The sequence below is a fragment of the Trachemys scripta genome, chromosome 3 (assembly GCF_013100865.1).
Source record: "Trachemys scripta elegans isolate TJP31775 chromosome 3, CAS_Tse_1.0, whole genome shotgun sequence".
Lineage (NCBI taxonomy): Eukaryota > Metazoa > Chordata > Testudines > Emydidae > Trachemys > Trachemys scripta.
In genome coordinates, this window is record NC_048300.1 from 102,960,757 (window position 1) to 102,980,028 (window position 19,272).

The 19,272-nt window shown below is 43.6% G+C and overlaps 1 protein-coding gene across 3 annotated transcripts in view; it reads left to right on the plus strand.

Moving 5' to 3' along the window:
- MAP3K5 (mitogen-activated protein kinase kinase kinase 5) overlaps positions 1-19,272 on the plus strand; it is a 150,549-nt gene that overhangs the window by 56,409 nt on the left and 74,868 nt on the right. For 2 of the 3 annotated variants that reach the window (XM_034765574.1, XM_034765572.1), the window contains exons 3-6: positions 1,759-1,782; positions 17,061-17,254; positions 17,565-17,733; positions 18,581-18,687. In XM_034765574.1, coding sequence (XP_034621465.1) covers positions 1,759-1,782; positions 17,061-17,254; positions 17,565-17,733; positions 18,581-18,687 — 494 coding nt within the window. The remainder of the gene's footprint in view (positions 1-1,758; positions 1,783-17,060; positions 17,255-17,564; positions 17,734-18,580; positions 18,688-19,272) is intronic. The other variant, XM_034765573.1, reaches the window with a different exon arrangement.

Sequence of the window (19,272 nt, forward strand, 5' to 3'; positions counted from 1 at the left end):
CGGGGGCTCGGGGGACGGGCCGGCGGTGCCGGGGGCCGGGCTGGGGACCGGCGGTGCCAGGCCGGGGGCCGGGGGTGCTCGGCCGGGGGCCCAGGGGCCGGGCCGGGGACCGCAGTGCTGGGCGGGCTGGGGGTGGTCGGCCGGGCCCGGGGCTGGCACCCCAGGGCCGGGGCCAGCCTGGGCCGCGCCTCCTCCCCCCACACTCCCCCTTACCTGCTTCAGGCTTCCCGCGACTCAAATGTTCGCGGGAAGCAGGGGAGGGGACGGAGACTTTTGGGAGGGGGCTGAGTTGGGGCGGGGCTGGGGCAGGGCCGGGGCCCCGTGGAGTGACCTCCTTTGGGAGGCACAAAATATGGTAACCCTATAGAATCGATAACAAAATTCCTATGGAAGCAGGATCAGGGTTCAAACGTGGTTTTGCAAGCAGATTATCAATGGGGTGTGCAGGAAGAAGCCTTGAATATGTAACCCATAGTGGGTTACCGTGTCAAAACATGTCTGCTCCAGGATCAATATTTTAAAAATACTATAAAACGTCAAATTTACCCTGGGAGTTTTTCACACACCCCTTGCCTGAGACATATTAGTACAAATTAAATTTCAAACCACTCAAGTAGTAAGTGGTCGGACTGGCTCTCAGTTATTCATGCTACTAGTGCAGTTTGGGAATATTGTAAAAATATTTAAACTACCATTTACGCTAGTTTTACAGTCTCTTTTACAGACGGTGTAGAAATGATACCTGTTGAGTATAAATGTTTCACAAATTAGCATGGCATTCATCCTTAGGGCAGGGACAAGGACGACTAGTGTGCACTTTGATGAAGAAAATGTAAGCTAAATCCACAGTTCCAGTGATCTGTTAATATCTAAATCAGGGGTGGGCAAACTTTTTGGCCCAAGGGCCACATCGGGGTTGCACAACTGTATGGAGGGCCAGGTAGGGAAGGCTGTGCCTCCCCAAACAGCCTGGCCCCTGCCCCCTCCCACTTCCTGCCCCCTGACTGCCCCCCTCAGAACCTCCAACCCATCCAACCCCCCGATCCTTGTCCCCTGACCACCCCCTCCCGAGACCCCGCCCCCTCTCCAACCCCCTGCTCCCTGTCCCCTGACTGCCCCAACCCCATCCACACCCCCGCCCCCTGACAGGCCCCACAGGACTCCCACTCCCTATCCAAATGCCCTCTGCTCCTCGTCCCCTAACTGCCCCCCGGGATCCCACCCCCTTATCCAACCCTCCTGCTCCCTGTCCCCTGACTGCCCTCCCGACCCCTATCCACATCTCCGCCGCCCCAGAACCTCCTCCCCATCCAACCGCCCCTTCTTCCCTGACTGCCCCCCAGGACTCCCAGCCCCCTTACCATCAGCAGGAGCTCGTAGCCGCGACACCTGGCCAGAGCCAGCTGTGCTCCATGCTGCCCAGTGGGAGCGGTGGGCCAGAGCGCGGCCCGCGTGGCGGCATGGCTGCGGGGGAGGGGCCGGGAACTAGGCTCCCCGGCTGGGAGCTCAGAGGCTGGGCAGGATGGTCCCATGGGCTGGATGTGGCCCGCGGGCCATAGTTTGCCCACGTCTGATCTAAATACTTAATGTCTCTGCAGAGCTGATGCTTATTATTTACAGCAATTTGACAGAATGAAAATATAACACCTACCCTCCAGGTCTTCTGTAAATGTTTATCGGTGCCCAACAGTATTAAACACATAAATCTTCTAAAGGTTGTTCAAGTTCTGTTTTTAATATTCATTTTTATTTTTACAGGAAATTATTTGCCAGAAGAATAATGTAAGTAGGAGGTTTTTTTAATTTTAATTAAATTTGGATTTCTGTCCCACTTAATATTATTTATACTGTCCCGTTTCCTGCCTGGATCATTTAATATTATCCTACTGTGTTTCCCATTATAGTTATTTCACATCTCTGTTGAACTACAATTCTGAATGTTTGCACTCCCAGCAGCAAACTGTATACATCGTTTCATAAACCTGTTGCTAGGTAGCATGCTCACCCCCTTACCTTTTCTCTACCCTTCAATAGTGTTTTCCTGTCCGTCTCTCCTATTTTTCTTTCACACACCCCGCTTTTCTTTGCCACCATGTTTTTGTTCTCTCTTCTCTGTCTTTTCCCCCTAATTTCTTCTTCCTATCTTCTAGTTTTCTTCCCCAGAACTGGTTTAAACACATGCAGTGTTGTCCTCCTGCTTGTAAAAACTGCATGCAGTATATACACGGTACCGCAAGCATCAGGTGTGTGTGTGTGTCTCTGTCTGTCTGTCTGTCTCTCTCTCTCTCTCTCTCTCTCTCATACATGCATACTCAAAATCACCCAACTCCCATCCACTTGCTCTGCATATTCCTGTGCAGAGACTGGGACTTCCACTCCCTCTTTTCACAGGAAAGATATGATACAATTACAGAGCATCTTGCACTGACTGTTGGCTCTTGCTGGCTCCCTGCAATAGCAGTTGATCTGGATCTGCTGCTGCAGAGTAAAAGATTGTCCTCTGCTGCTGTGCATACATCAGCACAGACCTAACAGGCATGGGTTGACCAGGTCTGATCAAACTAATGTTACTCAGTACAAAGCTTTGAGCAGACTTACTTGCCAGGTGGCATTGGCAGGTGAATAATACATGTGGTAGGTGGACAACAGTTAGTATGGGCAACAAGATAAAATGATCATATGTTAATTTTACAATACTAAATTCATTATGCAGTATGTTTAAATTTCATTAACAGCTTGATTTACTGCTGAATGTTTCCAATGCATCCTTGCATTTCATTGTCATCACTGGCAGGGCTGGCTCCAGACACCAGCTTACCAAGCAGGTGCTTGGGGCAGCCACTTCAGAGAGGGGCGGCACGTCCAGCTGTTTGGCGGCAATTCGGTGGACGGTCCCTCACTCCTGCTCGGAGCGAAGGACCTCCCGCCGAATTGCCGCCGCAGATCGCGATCGCGGCTTTTTTTTTTTTTTTTTTTTCGTTTGGCTGCGGCCAAAACCCTGGAACCGGCCCTGATCACTGGAATGTAAATGGATGATAAGTAACAGCGGAGAACTGTCAGTGAAAGGGGTAAATCAGACTGGAAATTTTGCTTAATGAACTGTGTTTTTCTTCTGGGTATTTGGGCACAGTATCAGTTCCCTGACTGGGGAAAGGAAATCTGATGAGATTGTTCTAGAAACAAGATGAGGAGGCTGCAGAAGGTTTTCTTACAAAATGAGGGCCTGTGGTATGGATTTCCTTTGACTTCCATTGAAATGACTAGGAATTGAAAGTGCTGGAGATGCGCTGTTCATCTGATATTCTGGCTCTGTGGTTGCCAGCCATTGAAGCTCTATACCAGGGGTCGGCAACCTTTCAGAAGTGGTGTGTCGAGTCTTCATTTATTCATTCTAATTTAAGGTTCGCGTGCCAGTAATACATTTTAACGTTTTCAGAAGGTATCTTTCTATAAGTGTATAATATATAACTAAACTATTGTTGTATGTAAAGTAAATAAGGTTTTTAAAATGTTTTAAAAAGCTTCATTTAAAATTAAATTAAAATGCAGAGCCCCCCGGACCGGTGGCCAGGACCCGGGTAGTGTGAGTGCCACTGAAAATCAGCTCACATGCCATCTTTGGCATGCGTGCCATAGGTTGCCTACCCCTGCTCTATACATTTATACTGCTCAGTATCCTTTCATTTTCTGGAATTGCCCTGTAAATCTTCCTTTCCTTATGTTCTAGACATACTGCCCTGGGAGCCTGAGAGGATAGCCAGGTTTTAGGCCATTAATTTTTATAACAGTGTTGACACAGAAATATTGTCCAAAACTCTCTTCATTTACACCCATTCCATCCTGTTTACTTGAGTGGGCTTTCCTGATTAAGGCGTATAGTGTTTAATCTTAGGAATTTGCCAATTTTACCTCAGATGATAGATAAATTCAGTAGCTGCAATCTTCCCTTGTATTTTCCTGACTACTGCAAACACTGAGATAAATTTATTTAGCTACCTAAAAAGTTATCTAAGACAATTGGCATGGTTTCGAAGAGGACTCAGAGAAATCAGTGCAGAATTTGGCCCTAAAACTGAACTTAAAGTAGCAGTAGACTTTCTAATCATTTTCTGTTAAGAAATTGAAAAGAATGACAGGTAAAAATTCTTCCTTTTAACTTCTTGTAAAAGTGCTTGTGCGGGCATTCTGAGAATTGATGACATCACTGCGACTAAAAGATCCTCCCACATCTTCCAGAGGTAAAAATGGACTAAATGATCACTTAGGCCTCTAAAAATAAGGATGGGCTTGAGAGCAATGCCATTTCTGCTGTGAATTAGGTTGCAAGAATGTTTTTAAAGGCAAACATTTTGGTAAAGGGCTGATTGTCCTGGATATGAAAAGGCAAATAAATTCCTGCTGTCAGGAAATGAACAGACAGTATCACATACAGTAGACTAATGTGAAAACATTGCCTGTTAATATGTTTATATGACAGTTGCTGAGACTCAGTAAAAAGGTTGGTAACTTGACATTACTACTCTGATTAAGAGATGTTCTATTTTACATCTAAATTGGAAGGGAGAATGGTGGACTTGTCATCTGGCTTTAAAAAAACCCAGTTTCTATAAATTCTATATAAAATGTGTCCTTGGAGGATTATTGATGTTACCTGGGTGTGCTTAGAAACCTCTTTTTTGTGAGGAAGCCAAACCTAGTGCTTAGAACAGGGGAGAGTGTCAGTAGATCTGGGTTCTCTTCACAACCCCTCCAATGATTTAGTATGTGACCTCGACAAGTCACTTGGAGAGGGATTTCCAAAGAGCAGTTAAGTGCCCAGCTTCTGTTTACTGTCAGTGGGAGTTAAACACTGTGTCTTTGAAAATCTTCCCCTTAATTTATTTGTGCCTCCGTTTCCCTAGCTATAAAGTGGGTATAATTCTTGTCCGATAGGGTCTATGAGGTCTGTTTAAGTCACTGTTTGTACAGTGCTTTAAGATTGGACTAAAAAATAAATTGGAGAAAGATAAATCAGTGAACATAAGAACAGCCATACTGGGTCAGACCAATGGTCCATCTAGCCTGGTATCCTGTCTTCCTACAGTGGCCAATGCCAGATGCTTCAGAGGCAATGAATGGAACAGGGCAGTGATCTTGTAAGTTGTAATTATATAAAGGATCCTCTATTAGGCATTGAACTGAAACATATGAATAGTTATCTGAAAAAATGTTTCCATTCCCTGAAATGCTAGTGCGTGGTGTTTTTTGTAACATACATATGTTTCCAGCAATGGAACAACAGGATACCTTGTCACCAAGGGGTTAAATGAGTTGCAAAATAGGTGTGTGTGTATGTGTGTGTGATAAGTAATTGGTGTTTGTTTCTTTTGAACTTTGTCTTCCTACAAAAATTCATTGCCAGCTGTTTTGGTTTTTGTTGCAACAGGATTTTCTCCTTCAGAGTAATAGCCAATATTATACCGGTAGGTTAAACGACAGCAAAGTTTTTGTGGGCAGAGTAGGGGAAGATAACAGCAAATGGTCATTTCCTGTTACAATGTGATTTTATAGTAATCCAGTGGATAAAGTTTGAAAACAACAAAAGTATTTATTCTGTATATTGCAATAACCTTAGAAACAAAGGTGGTTTGATAGAAGAGAGCTATTTCGATGTTTATGCATTTAAGCATCGTTTTTGAGGTCAAAAAAGCAGCCAGCGGAGCCATTCTAAAAATTCGTATTAAAAGGGATGCTGTTTTTTAAAAAAATGTTGGCATAAAGGCTGCACTTTGCTTATGCTAGCTGGTCAATTTCTATTTAATCCAATCCTCTATGGCTTACATTTTACTTATTGGGACAAATAGCTGCAGTTCAGGTTAATGGCAATATGAGTGACTTTTATTTCAGTTCTAATTGGAATATGTGAAAAGTTGCTGTGATGTGGATGTTTTGAGTCAAACAGAGCTTAAGCTATGTAAATGTTTACGTAATGGTACAGTATTTCTAAAAATATTACCAGAATTACCGATATTACCAAAACTCATGAAGTAGCTCCTTGATAAAGAAAAGAATCATTGAGCATCCCATAGGTTTTAAGCCCCCTCCTTACACTATATTGAAGCAATAAATAATCTCAGCAGTTTCCATAGGTATATGAAAATAGAAAATAATTGTTAGACCGATCACCTCTAAGATCAGTGCAGGATGGAGAGGAGAACAACCTTTGACACAAAAGAAGGGTTAACCACCTCTGCGGCAGTGTTACTCCCTTCCACTGGACCCCATAAAAGGCAGGTTCAGGGTATCCACATGGGAGAGGGTTAGGGAATAGGGAGGCCGGGGTGGGCCAGAAGGGATGTACATTTTTTCCCACTGGCCCCTGGGAGCTCTGAGTGGAAATGTTATATAGTTTGTGACTGTAATATTTTTCCACAGCTCCTCTCCGTGACGGCAAAGCCTCCGTTTGAGGCATGTCCTGAGGGATTGCTTAGGAAGCCCTGGCAGTGCTCCTCCAATGGAGCCCTGGTGTGAAGGATCTGGCGCGGGGCATGCCAGAGACTCATTGTTGCTGAGGAGGTGTGGGGCCTCCAGGTGGTGAACTTGACCGTAGAATGGCTTTGGGTTTGGGGGCTGCCCCCATGGTGTCTTCCACACAGTGGAAGGGGGAACTTTTATAATCCTCTGAAACCAGGGGTGATGGTGCACCATTTAAAGTTGTCGAGCCTGCCCCACTCTCATCCACAGCAGCTCCAGTCCTGTGGAGCTGACCTGGCTGCCTGCTCTGGCCTGGTGGCTCTCAGTACAGCATGCAGGCAGGGCATGCTGATCCCACTGTATTGCCTTCTCTGAGCTGGTCTGGGCTGTGGCAGGCCAAAAAGTGGTTGGAACAAGGCATGGGCAGCTTCCACCAGCTCTGCATCCTATGTCTGACAGAATGATCTGGGAGGGAAGCCTATGAGAGTTAGCTCACAAAGTCATCCTCCATTACAGTTCCCTGCCACAGGTTTTCCTGTGGGGCAGGTGGTTTGATGCTGAAGTATCTAAGCAAAGGAATGTTAATGTGGTATTGCAAATACCACACAGTGCTAACCATGGATAATTTATTGCATTTTTAATGACAACCATAGTATTATTATCATTATCTTATTTATAATAGACATACTACTGTAGTGCCATAGGCCATGATCAATATATTGAGGCCCCATTGTGCTAGGTGAGGCGAGCAGGTGGTCAGTGGTAGCAAGTCTGGTGGTATATAAAATGCTATAACCTCAGTGCTCACTTAATGAGCAATGTTCAATATCTTTTCTCCTCATTGTTCAATGAATTTACTGCACACTACTCTAATTCTGCTCTTACAACAGAGTCATTAATTTCCATAGGCTTTTCTGTGGTGCTTATCACTTCAGTATGTGAGTGATTCAGAAACCTGTGAGATGTGGGGGTGCTGTTATCCCTTGTTACAAATGGGGAGCTGAGCCACAAAGATTAAGGTCAAAAGTATCTGCTGATTTTGAGTGCCCAATTTGAGACACGTAGGACCTGATTCTTCAGAGTAGTTAGCACTTTACATATTCAAAGCACAGCTCCTGTTGATTTCAATTGGAGCTGTGAGTGGTCAGCTCTCTGCACATCAAACCCCAGGGTCTCAAATCAGGCATCCAGAGACTGAGGCACACGAAATTAGTGACCATCTGTGGAAAGTTTGGTTTAAGTGACTTGCTTAGCATCACATTGGAACTCTATGGCAGAATCAGGGGTAGAATCCAGTTCCCCACCCGGGTAGCATTCAGCTGCCTTACTCATAAGACTGCCCTTTCCCTTCCTGCAATCCTCATCTCATTCACTAAACACCTTCAGTCTTCTGCAACAAATGAAGCAGGAGTCCTAAAGACAACAGTCTCCTTCACTACATAACCCTGATTTGTTCCCAGAGCAGGTCTACACTGTGCAGGTAACTGAACTTGGAGGGAGCATGTTCAGTTGCTCTGTGGGGATGGTGCATGCAGTCTGCTCAGTGCTAGGAGCTGTGAGAGGCTCAACCCTGCTCAGTGAGGATGGAATCTTCTAAGAAGTCTTTCCTGAGCATGAGTGAATTGCGATTTTTTCAAAGGCTTATAATTTGGCCAAATTTGGGTGTTTTTTCCCCCGTGGGAACAGCAACAGACACATCCCCAATGAAAGGGCCCCACTCCCTACCAAATTTCAAGCCCCTGCTCCAAGGCATGGGGGTACCAGAACATTAACACTTCAAAACAACAGCTTTGCCTTATCCTTGGGGACAGCTCAACTATTAGCTGAGGTTTTCAAAATATAATATATATCAGCCTCGGCTAGATCCCACCCAGGCTGCACAATTTCATCACAAATGGCTGAAGATTGGCAACGTTATAAGCACCTTAAAACAGGATATTGTGACAGGAAGGGTTGGGTAACCTAAATAATAGGTAGTGCGACCCTCTCTGTTTATTTTTGAATTTTATTTATATAATAAGAGAGATGGGATGTGTGAAAGGGAAGGGAAGGGAAGGAAGGGAAAGGTGTAACCTTGTGTAAATACAGTAGGATATTTTTGATCAGTAAAGTGAATTTAGATCAGTAAACCTTGCTGACTCTTTGATATTTTGAGTTCATTAACTGATTTATTTGTTACCTGGGTTCTCCTTGGAAGAATCTAGGACTCTTTTATGAGGAAATCTGGAGTGGAGACCATCAAAATCAGATACTGAGTCCTCCTATATGGACTTGTGGCACACCAAGGCTTTATAAAGACTAAGGGGCTTATTCTTCCCTTATTTCATATATGAAATGCACAGTAATAATTTCATGTGTGATACAAGGTGAGAATGTACCTTTAAATCTGAACACCGAATGAAAGTGGGACTTTATGATTGATTTATAGGTCATTCCTGATATCTTTAATGTGCCCTGCTCTTTAATTGACTTTAAGTCTTGGGTCCAATTCTGTCCCCTTTCATGTCAATAGCAAAGCTCCCATTCGCTTCAGTGGGAGTAGAAACGCCCATACTGTGTATTTGTATTCATTGTAACATCAACACATGGTAAGATGATTTGATTACTGAAAATTCTCTGGGAAAACAGGTTTAATAACTTGTTTTAGGGTTATGCCATCTGTTACACACGGCACCATGTGTAGTCAGAGAGCTGCCGTCTTTGACAAATTTACATCAGAAACACTGAAATAATCATAGATATGCCTCAAGAGAGTCAGCAGGAGGATTGCAGAAAGCTGAAGTGAATCATAATGTGAGTGAACCCATAGGGAGAGTAGTTCCTATTACCAAGACTGTTGGCAACTTTTCCCTCAGATGAAAATAAAGAGCTAAATTTGGGGGGTTCTGGCTGTGCTGGTTGGCTGTGCACTAGCAGCTTCTCTCAGCCCATAAGGCAAAGCATTGCAAGTTAAAGAAGACTCCTCCTCCTGTGCAGATTCCCCCTTTCCTCCAGCGAGATCCTGGAGATAGCTGATAGGAGATCCCTATAGAAGGTATGCTGTCAGGGACCTAAGAGGTTGGGAGACCGTGGTTGAGGTTGCCTCTTGCCTGGGGTGAATCCTCCTAAATTTGTGTGTTTGTTGGGAGGAACCCCTACCCCCTTCCCTAGGATGTCAGTTCCTACATTGACACACAGCATGCCAAATAAACTATTTATTTCTTTATTTAGAACATGGTAGTGCCCACATTGTGTGATGTGCTTTCAATCACATAAGAAGACATGATCTCTGAATCAGATTGTACCGAGTTTCCATTCCCTCTATGCAGGAACAACCTGTGTGGAGGATAAAGAGGCTTTATACGTGATGTGAATAATGAAAGGAATGTAGATTTTCTTTCCTCCTTCTAATGTTCAGAATGTAATTAAAGTGAATACCAGGAACTTCTATTGTATCTTAAAGAAACAGAGTAGGGGCTTTTTATTTTTTTAAAGGGATGAAAAAGCAAGACAAAAAGGAGTGTTGGATACAGACACTTCTAGCTGTGAGCAACACAAAGTCTTTTGATAGTTTTCATAGTTCTAGGTACTAGATTTAATCTGAAAAATGCTCAGAGAATAAGCCTTGAAGGTTGTGTAGTAGTAGGCAGTGAGCTGTGAAAGGATATTATAAAAAGACATCACTTAAAACACTTGAATGAATCACTTGTTTAGTCACTAGGCAATAAACATTTGCTCACACGTTACTGACTCCTCCTAGTGCTTCCATTTTCTAATTAGTCTGACTGGTTTGATGAAATACACCCTGTTTTACAGCAATATGGATAATCTCTTAATAAGAGACCTGATTCTGCAAGGTGTTGAAAATTTTGGCCCCAGTCCAGCAAAGCATTTATGCATGTGCATATCTTTGTATGTGTGTAGTAGTCCCATTGACTTCAGTAATGATGGGATTCTAAATAGAGCTGATTGGAAAGCTTCCCAGAAGAAGAGCCCCTGTAAGTTCACAAGCTTGTCTCTCTCACCAACAGAAGCTGGTCTAATAAAAGATTTTACCTCACCCACTTTGTGTCTCTGATTGGAAAATGGAATTTTTGTCCAATTGTATTGTCGGGGTGCCATTTCTGCCCATTTTAACGGCTCCTTTACAATGCCAGAGTGGCAAAGAAAGGGCACTTGTGTAATTGAGAACTGGGCCTTGTGTTGTATTCATGTCAGTAGTGACAAGGCAGGTGACAAGGCAATATCTTTTATTGGACCAACTTCTGTTGGTGATAGAGAGAAGCTTTTGAGCTTACACAGAGCTCTTCTTCAGGTCTAACAATTTTCTGTATTCTTTGCTTGCTTCTTTCTTGAGGGCCAGAAAGTAAATTTATATTTCATTTCAGGTAGTGCAAGTTGAACAATTGTTTGTTTGTTTTGTTTTTAACAGTAAAAATGTGTGTGACTACAAGTTTGCTTGCTTTATTATTCCATTCAAAATTATATTCATGCAAAAAAGTAAATTCAGGATTGGATTCTCAAGTACTGTTGATCAAAAATGAATGAAATGCACTCAGATACACTAAAGAAAGAGCAGCTTTCCTGTTTGTAAGGTTATGAAGGGGTTAGTACGCTATTTCTGGAGGTGATCCAAGAATCATACCAGAATGAGCTTTTGAGTCTTGTGGGTTTCAAAAGCTGAAAAACATCCTTTTCCAGTGTTGTTTTTTATTTAAAAACTCTGCTTGACAATGTCCCAGAGGTCTTAGAACCTTCCTCTCAAGCTAGTCACAGTTTTATTTTTATTTAATTTTTTTTGGTTAATTCTCTGAATAAACATCAGGAAGTAAAATACCCTAAGAATAAATTGCCAGCCACATAAGCCTTTCTCCTAGTTTTGTCTCCTCAACACTCTTCCTAAGAAAAGACAGTTAATTAGAAGTAGGATGTACCTTCACTTCCTGTGTTGGCCATAGGCCAGTTGCTGCCTTTCCTTCTCCCATAACTGGAGCAGAGGGAGGGGAAAGGTTAACCATTATGCCTGGCTAACCTCTTTTCCTCTCTTCATTTGTGAATATGGCTGTTGGGCTAAAGCACCCCACCTTTCCAAGAGGGTACGTCCATTAGCATTATGGGTATGTCTGCACTGCAGTCGCTGGGTGCGATTGTAGCTCTCTGGTGAATAAAAGCCATTTCGACTTCCGCTTGTTGTACTCCTTGGCTGCTCCTCCTTGGAGCTAATATGGAGAACAAGACAGTGACCCCCCTCCCGCCCCCGTGGCCTTTAGGTGTGTATGTGATGTCTTGTCACCTGACAACAGAGGCTCCTGTCACGCAGGGATCAGTGTGACTTCCTGCTCAGGGCACTGCAACATGGTGCAAGGGATCACGTGTCACAATGACACTCACTCAAATTTGGCCTGGCCACCACTCCATCATGACAGAGGGGCAGCCGGGCCAACCTGAGTGGCGCTGTGACCCTATGTGCCAAGCAGCAATGGCCAGAGTGGGGAGCTAACCCATGGGTGAGTGCAGGGCTAACCCCATGCTGCTGGGTGAGTGCAGGGCAGGCTTACTATCTGGTACACCCCTCCCCTTCTCCCTTTACCCTTGAGCCTCCCTTCTGCACTGGCCTGGGATTAGGGTTGTGGTTCCTGGTGCAGAAGGTGCTGCTGTGGGTGGTCGGTGCCCTCTCGATGGGGCAAGGAGGAGGCAGTAGCAGCAGCAGCCACCCCCAATAATGACCCAGCACCCCTAGGTTGCAAAACTTTGCTCGCCACTGCTGCTGATTAAATATTGTAAGGCCCTGTTCCTGCAATTCATTGTTCATGGGTGCACCACTGCCCTGCTGTGCCCATGCACAGTGAAATGCAGGATCATGACCTAAGTATTCAGCTAGGGGGTTTGTAGTTGTATGGAGGTTTCTAGATTCATCCCATGTAAACCCCTACCAGAGTGGATTTGATTAAATCATGATTTAAATCACTAGTCAGGAAGACTCAATTTAATTATGGTTTTCTACATACAAGTGCATTCTTGTTGGTTGTTATAACCTTAATACATATTCTTCACAACTCGGAGAAAGATGTAGGTTTCATTTTTAGAAGGTACACACTATACATTTTTAAACAGTGATTTATTTTGAAAACTTTTCAGATTAGTTTTACAGCTATATCGGAAAATGAATGATTGTTTGGTTATTTTATTTACCAAAGGTAATTGAAGCAGATCTCTATGAAGTCATTGGGAGGCGAACTATCTCCAATTCAACAGGTTAATCATTAATATTAGGAGGATTTTCTTGCCATGCTATATTAGGAGGAGAACATCACCAGACAGACATTTAAATTGTTTTATTTAACTAAAGCAACAACGTTAAGTATTCTGGATTTTTTTCTTCAGCAGCAAACATATAATGTTTTAACAAAACAAGCATATTTCCCTCGCTTCTCACATTTATCTCCAGACTTCTTCTCTTTGTCCAGATCTATTCCGCCCCCAACAATCTTCTATTCACTGAACTTTTTGAAACTTTGCACTTTTAGAGAGAGGTAAGGAATTGACTCTGTGTACACAAATTTGCAGAGGGACAATAGAGTTGAGGTCTATTACTTGTCACTTCTATATATTATGTATTTATTTAAAAACTTTTTTGCTGTTAACAAAAATGTTACCTCTGGAGATATAAATCCCCAGTCTGAGAACTGCAAAACTATCTCTGATGGTATCGTCTAGACTGAGTACTGAATCCCATTGGATAGATAGAAAGATTAACCTAGAATAATCTATATAGAAGCCTGTGGAATTCCATAAGATTGGGTCCATAATCCATGAACTATTTGAACTCATTTACAAAGCTTTTCTTAAACATTACATGAATATATTGGCTCATACTATAGAATTAGAATTTATTATCCCTATTCCATGATGAGATACATTATAGCTCAAAGATATCTTAATTAAAACTATCTTTAGATACAGTTTCCTCAAAAAGCATTTTATCAAAAAAATCCAATTTAAATAAAAACCGATTTAAAAATCATTGATTTTTATCCACCCTGACCCCTACACATCACAGAACCCCTCTCAGGCTCTCAGTTAGGGTCAGAAGTGGAGCCAGGGGCCTTGCACAAGCTATCTGAATTGGGTGTGATTTTCCCTCTAAGTGAATTTAAACTTTGTACACCTCTACCTCGAGATAACGCTGTCCTCGGGAGCCAAAAAATCTTACCACATTATAGGTGAAACCGCGTTATATTGAACTTGCTTTGATCCGCTGGAGTGCGCAGTCCCACTCCACCTTCCCCCCCGGAGCTCTGCTTTACCACGTTATATCCGAATTTGTGTTATCTTGGGTCGTGTTATATCGGGGTAGAGGTGTACTTAGCAAGTCTGGGACGAAAAGTTAAATATTTCCAGACTGCCTAGAAGGTCACTTAGTTTAAGATTGTAAATGAACAGCAAAAAAGTAGAAAAAATCTATTTGCTAAATTTTGTTTTTCAGAAGGAACAGTGCTGGATGTTGAGAGTAAGAATGGTCATGTGGTTCAGATATTGGCTTGTAATTCGGGAGAGCTTCTGCAACTGACTTCTTGTGTGACCTTGGGCAAATCACTTTAGCGCTCTGTACCTTCATTCTTTGTTGAATAGAGATAATAATCCTAGAAAGCAGTGTGGTCTGGTTGTTAGCTTACTGGTCTGGGAGTAGTCCAGGTTCAGCACTGAACTCACCTGTGTATGTCTGTTTCCCCTCCCCTCTTTTGTCTCTCTGGTCTATTTAGATTGTAAAGTGCTTGGGGTAAGGCCTGTCTCAGGGCTGGTCTACAATGGGGGGGGTGAGGAATCGATCTAAGATATGCAACTTCAGCTACGCGAATAGCGTAGCTGAAGTCGAAGTATCTAAGATCGAATTACCTGGGGGTCCACACGGCGCGGGATCGACGGCCGCGGCTCCCCCGTCGACTGCGCTACTGTCGCTCACTCCAGTGGAGTTCCGGAGTCGACGGAGAGCACATTCGGGGATCGATATATCGCGTCTTAACAAGACGTGATATATTGATCCCCGATAGATCAATTACTACCCGCCGATCCGGCGGGTAGTGAAGACGTACCCTCAGACTGTGTTTGTGCAGTGCCTCACACAGTGGGACCCCACCTGGAAAATACTTAGTACTAATAATAATGTCTAGTAAGGTATTGGATATTTTTTCAGCAGCCCAACCTAGTCGGTCAGTCTCTCTCTTAGGGTTTTCTAGAATCCACCATCGTACCATCTGCCTCATGCCATTTCTCAATATAATGGGCTAAATTTTCAAACATAGTTTCCTAAACTGTGTTTACAAACCAGAGTTTATGTACACACAGCACAGATTTATACAGATAAAACCAGCAATTTAATGTTCAGAAACATGTCTTTTTCAGAGTCACTGCTTCCCAGGATAATCTGCTGAACATCTGCTCCCAGTGTGACACTGTGGCCAAAAGGGCTAATGCAATCCTTGGATGCATAAACAGGGGAATCTTGAGTAGGAGTAGAGAGGTTCTTTTACCTCTGTGTTGGTCACTCGTGTGATCATTGCTGGAATATTGTGTCCAGTTCTGGTGTCCCCAGTTCAAGAAGAATGTTGATAAATTGGAGAGGGTTCAGAGAAGAGCAACTAGAAGCATTTAAGTATTACAAAACATGCCTTATAGTGATATACTATTACTCAATTTTCTCAACAGGGGGTCTGCAGCTCCCTGCGGGGTCTGTGAGCCCTTTCAGGGGGGCCATAGGCCCTGTGTCTGAAACCCCTCAGGTTCCCCAAGCCCTGGCGCCCCCCTCCCCGGGGGCTGAAGTTGGGAGCGACGCGGGGCTGAAGCCAGGTGCCCAGAGGCCCCCCACCCCGATCTGAAGCCCCGAGCCCCGGCGATCGCATGGGCAGAAGCCCTGAGACCATGGCAGAGTTGGGGGGGGCACAAGGGTGTTGGTCCCCCAAACTGCAGTGCCTTACCCAGGGAGGGGCAGTCCCGGGGGGCAGCTCCACCTTCCTCCTCTCCTCCAGCCCCCCTTCGGCCCTGTACTCTGGCCAGGTCATAGGTGGGAAGCCGGAGCCAAGCAGTGTGCGGTAGCTGCTCCTCTGGCTGGTGGTGCCATGGGGTGGGCAGCCGTGGCATTCCCCTAACTGCTGCTGGTGCCAGGGGTTGTGGCTGCTCCTCAGCTTCCAGCCCCCCCCATTGACTGCTCATGCAGCCAGTAAGAGCTGCCTGGGTGTGGGGACCCAGTTCCGGGGCCGGCAGAGCCCTCGGGGAGCAGACACTGCGGTGGGAGCCCTCCCAGCACACAGCCCCTACCCTATCCCTCTCCCTGCACTCTGGGCTACCTCCCGGCCCACACACTGCCCCTAACTACCCCCGCCCTGCAACCTGAGCTACACCCCTCCCAGCACACAGCCCCTCGCTACCCCCTCTCTGCAACCTGAGCTACCCCCCTGCCCACACACAGCCCCTAGCTACACCCTCCCTGCACCCTGAGCTACCCCCCTACTGCTCACACACAGCCCCTAGATACCCCCCTCCCTGCACCCTGAGTGGTTTTCCAACGTTTTGAGCTGAGCTCCCCACCTTTGAATTATAATTTTTGGTTGTGCCTGCCATCCCCCACAACCCAGACAGGCTGGGTGGCCTGCTGAGGTGAGTCAGGGGGTGGAGGTTGCGCTCCCTCCCTGGGGCCTGCCATGTGATATCTGGGCCAGAGCCCCGCCAGCTCTTGCCCCCCCAAAATAGAGGTCAAATTATGCTTATGCCTAAGGGTCCCCCCTGGCCCAGATCTCTGAGTCCCCTGCCCCAATCACCCCCACTGGGTCCTGGAGGTTTTATAGCATGTTGAGGGGAACCAAGAAAGAAAAAGGTTGAGAACCCCTGGCATACAGTACACATTCTGCATACTAGTATTACTATAAGGAGCCTCCTTCTCAACTTGGAAGGCAAATTTAGATGAGCCTGATTAAAAAATAGCTTACATCCATTGATAGATGTAGATACAATATGCAACACAGAAGGAAATTTTAATTCTTGATGTCAAAAGCTTAGTGTGCTAAACCATTTTAGTAATTTTCCAATCCATAGGAGGGTTATCTTGACATAATTATCTCAAGATAATGCAAATGGCTTACAATGTTCATGGCTTGTAACATCTATGGGGCTGACTTAAATGGTGTACCAAGTCCTCAGAGGGTTATACTGCTGCCTTTTCAATATAAGTCATTTTGAAAACAATCCACCTCGCTCTCCACTTTAGAATTAAGCTGATGGTCTGGGATGCATGGGGCACGCTGTCAGACTACTAAAGTAGTTAGAAGAATCTTTCTGATAAGTTAATATGCTGACTATTGTAAGGTGAGAGTGAAGCCCTTAAAAGGACCCATTTTATGAAAACAATTCAAAAATCAAAAAGAATATATTTCAGGTGGTCTCATCTTCCATCTGAAAATTAAATTGCATAATCCTAAACCATTTAGGAGAATCCTGACCCAGTTGAAGTCAATGGCAGAATTCCCATTGACTTCAATAAGGCCAGGATTTCACTCTTAGCGTTTAACTATTTCTAACTTGAGGCCTATAAATATAGAAATAACTGTCTTAACTATTGCATCGTGTTTTCACAGATGTGCACTGGTAACTACATATTTGTTCCATATATGATAACCCCACATAACAAAGTGTACTGCTGTGATAGCAGTTTTATGAAGGGATTAACGGAGCTAATGCAGCCCAGTTTTGAATTGCTCCTTGGGCCAATATGTTTACCTTTGGTGGATCGCTTCATTCAACTCTTGAAGGTGGCACAGGCCAGTTCAAGGTAAGATCTCCTCTCATCTCCTCCCATGAAACACACACATTTTTACGGATGATTTCGATATTGGTGGTAGGTTTCCTCAGGGAGATGTTAAAATTCTATAGCATTTTCCATGGAATAATTTGAATGGAATGAAAGTAACTATTTTTAAAAGTATTCTAAAACTATTATTTTAACTATTTTAAAAAAATATTTATTTTATTTATTCATATTGAATTATAAGCTAGAGCCCCACTGTACTAAGGTACTGCACAAACGCATAACATAAGACGGCCCTTGCCCCAAATGTCTAAAACAATGTGTTTAATTGTAGCCAATATTTCCGGGAGTCCATTCTTAATGATATCAGGAAGGCCCGCAACCTGTACACAGGCAAAGAGCTAGCTGCAGAGCTGGCAAGGATACGACAGCGAGTGGATAATATTGAACTCTTGTCTGCGGACATCATAATAAATTTGCTGCTGTCCTACAGAGACATTCAGGTATGACCTTGCTGTTCAGAAATAATACGTTGTTTCAATTCTTCTTCTTCTGCAATGTAAAAGATATGGTGTTTTTACAGAGTGTGGTAAGCAACTGGTTCATTAACAAAACAGTGCTTTTGTTACATGCATTATAGACGCTATTAAAATTAATGAAACATTTTTTTGACTGATGCTTTGTTGCTTTATTTTGCAGTTATAGTGTGTGCATCTACTCACTTGGCAGGGGTTAATAACAGACTGATTGTTGTGTTATATATGTTGCTTCTTTACAATTAATTATATGCTTGATCATAGGTTAATGATGGTTTTTAAATGTATATCTGTAGATGAAGTGATACTATCTCTTAAGTTCATGAGCCTCTGGGGTATTAAGACTTTTTTTAAAGATTGAGGGACAAATAATAATTACATTCAATTATACAGTAACCTTCACTAAGAGCCCGAGGGTACTTTATAATTCAAGCACAATTAACCGCATAATATGTCTGTCTTAATGTGAAAGATAATATAGATTCACCCTCTGAAGCCAATTTCACAGCAGTGGGACATAAATGCTAAAAGCTCCAGTTCCATGGAAGAATATATGAATTCATATTTATGTAGTTCAGCAGACATGACTTTACTGATTTTCACATTAAGTGCCATGTCCCCTTATAATAAGAGGTGGGGTATGACACCAATCATAACATGAGGTTGAAGAAATTGAAATCCATAAAGCCTATTATGAATTCATAATAGATCTCTCTGTATGAAATTCCAAATCCATAATTTATAAGCAGAGTTTATATAGACATTTCTGGCAGCAAGCACTTACAACTTCATTATTCTCCCCTTCTCTTGGAAGGATTATGATTCCATTGTGAAATTGGTGGAAACTTTAGAAAAGCTGCCTACCTTTGACTTGGCCTCCCATCACCATGTGAAGTTTCATTATGCATTTGCACTAAACAGGTAAGAATAATTTTTCTCCTCTGTGAGAAATCTGAAATAATAATCTGATTTATTGTTTTACTTCAAACTCTCCACAGGGCATGGTGATCCCATTGCAAGACCCCCTTCTGGAATCTTCTCACACAGATCTTAGTCCCATATATTGCACTGAACCATTTTCAGGACTCTCTGAATTTCATTTTCAACTAAATGTCCTTCCCCTTCTGTGCCCTCAAATTCCATTTCACCCTTCTTCATTCTTCCTCCTTCAGGGTGGGAGTTCATTTTGTCTTACTATGTGTGTAAATCAGCATTTAACTTTGCTTTCCACACCTGATTTTGTACAAACAGAAAATATGAGGTGGGACAAAGGCCAAGTAAATGTTCCATAAAATGCACTCAAATTAATAAGCAGCATAATTTTGTCAGGGTGCTGGAGGTACAACATGGTAGCAATCCCACTGGTTTAGACAGCCTCATGTCTAAATATTATCTATTCCCATGTCAGGGGACAGAAGGATAAGTAATGCTAATGGGGTGCAAAAAGTAAACCCTCCTGTCACCTTAAGCAAAGCAAAACATCAGACAGAAGATTTAGTTCATTTT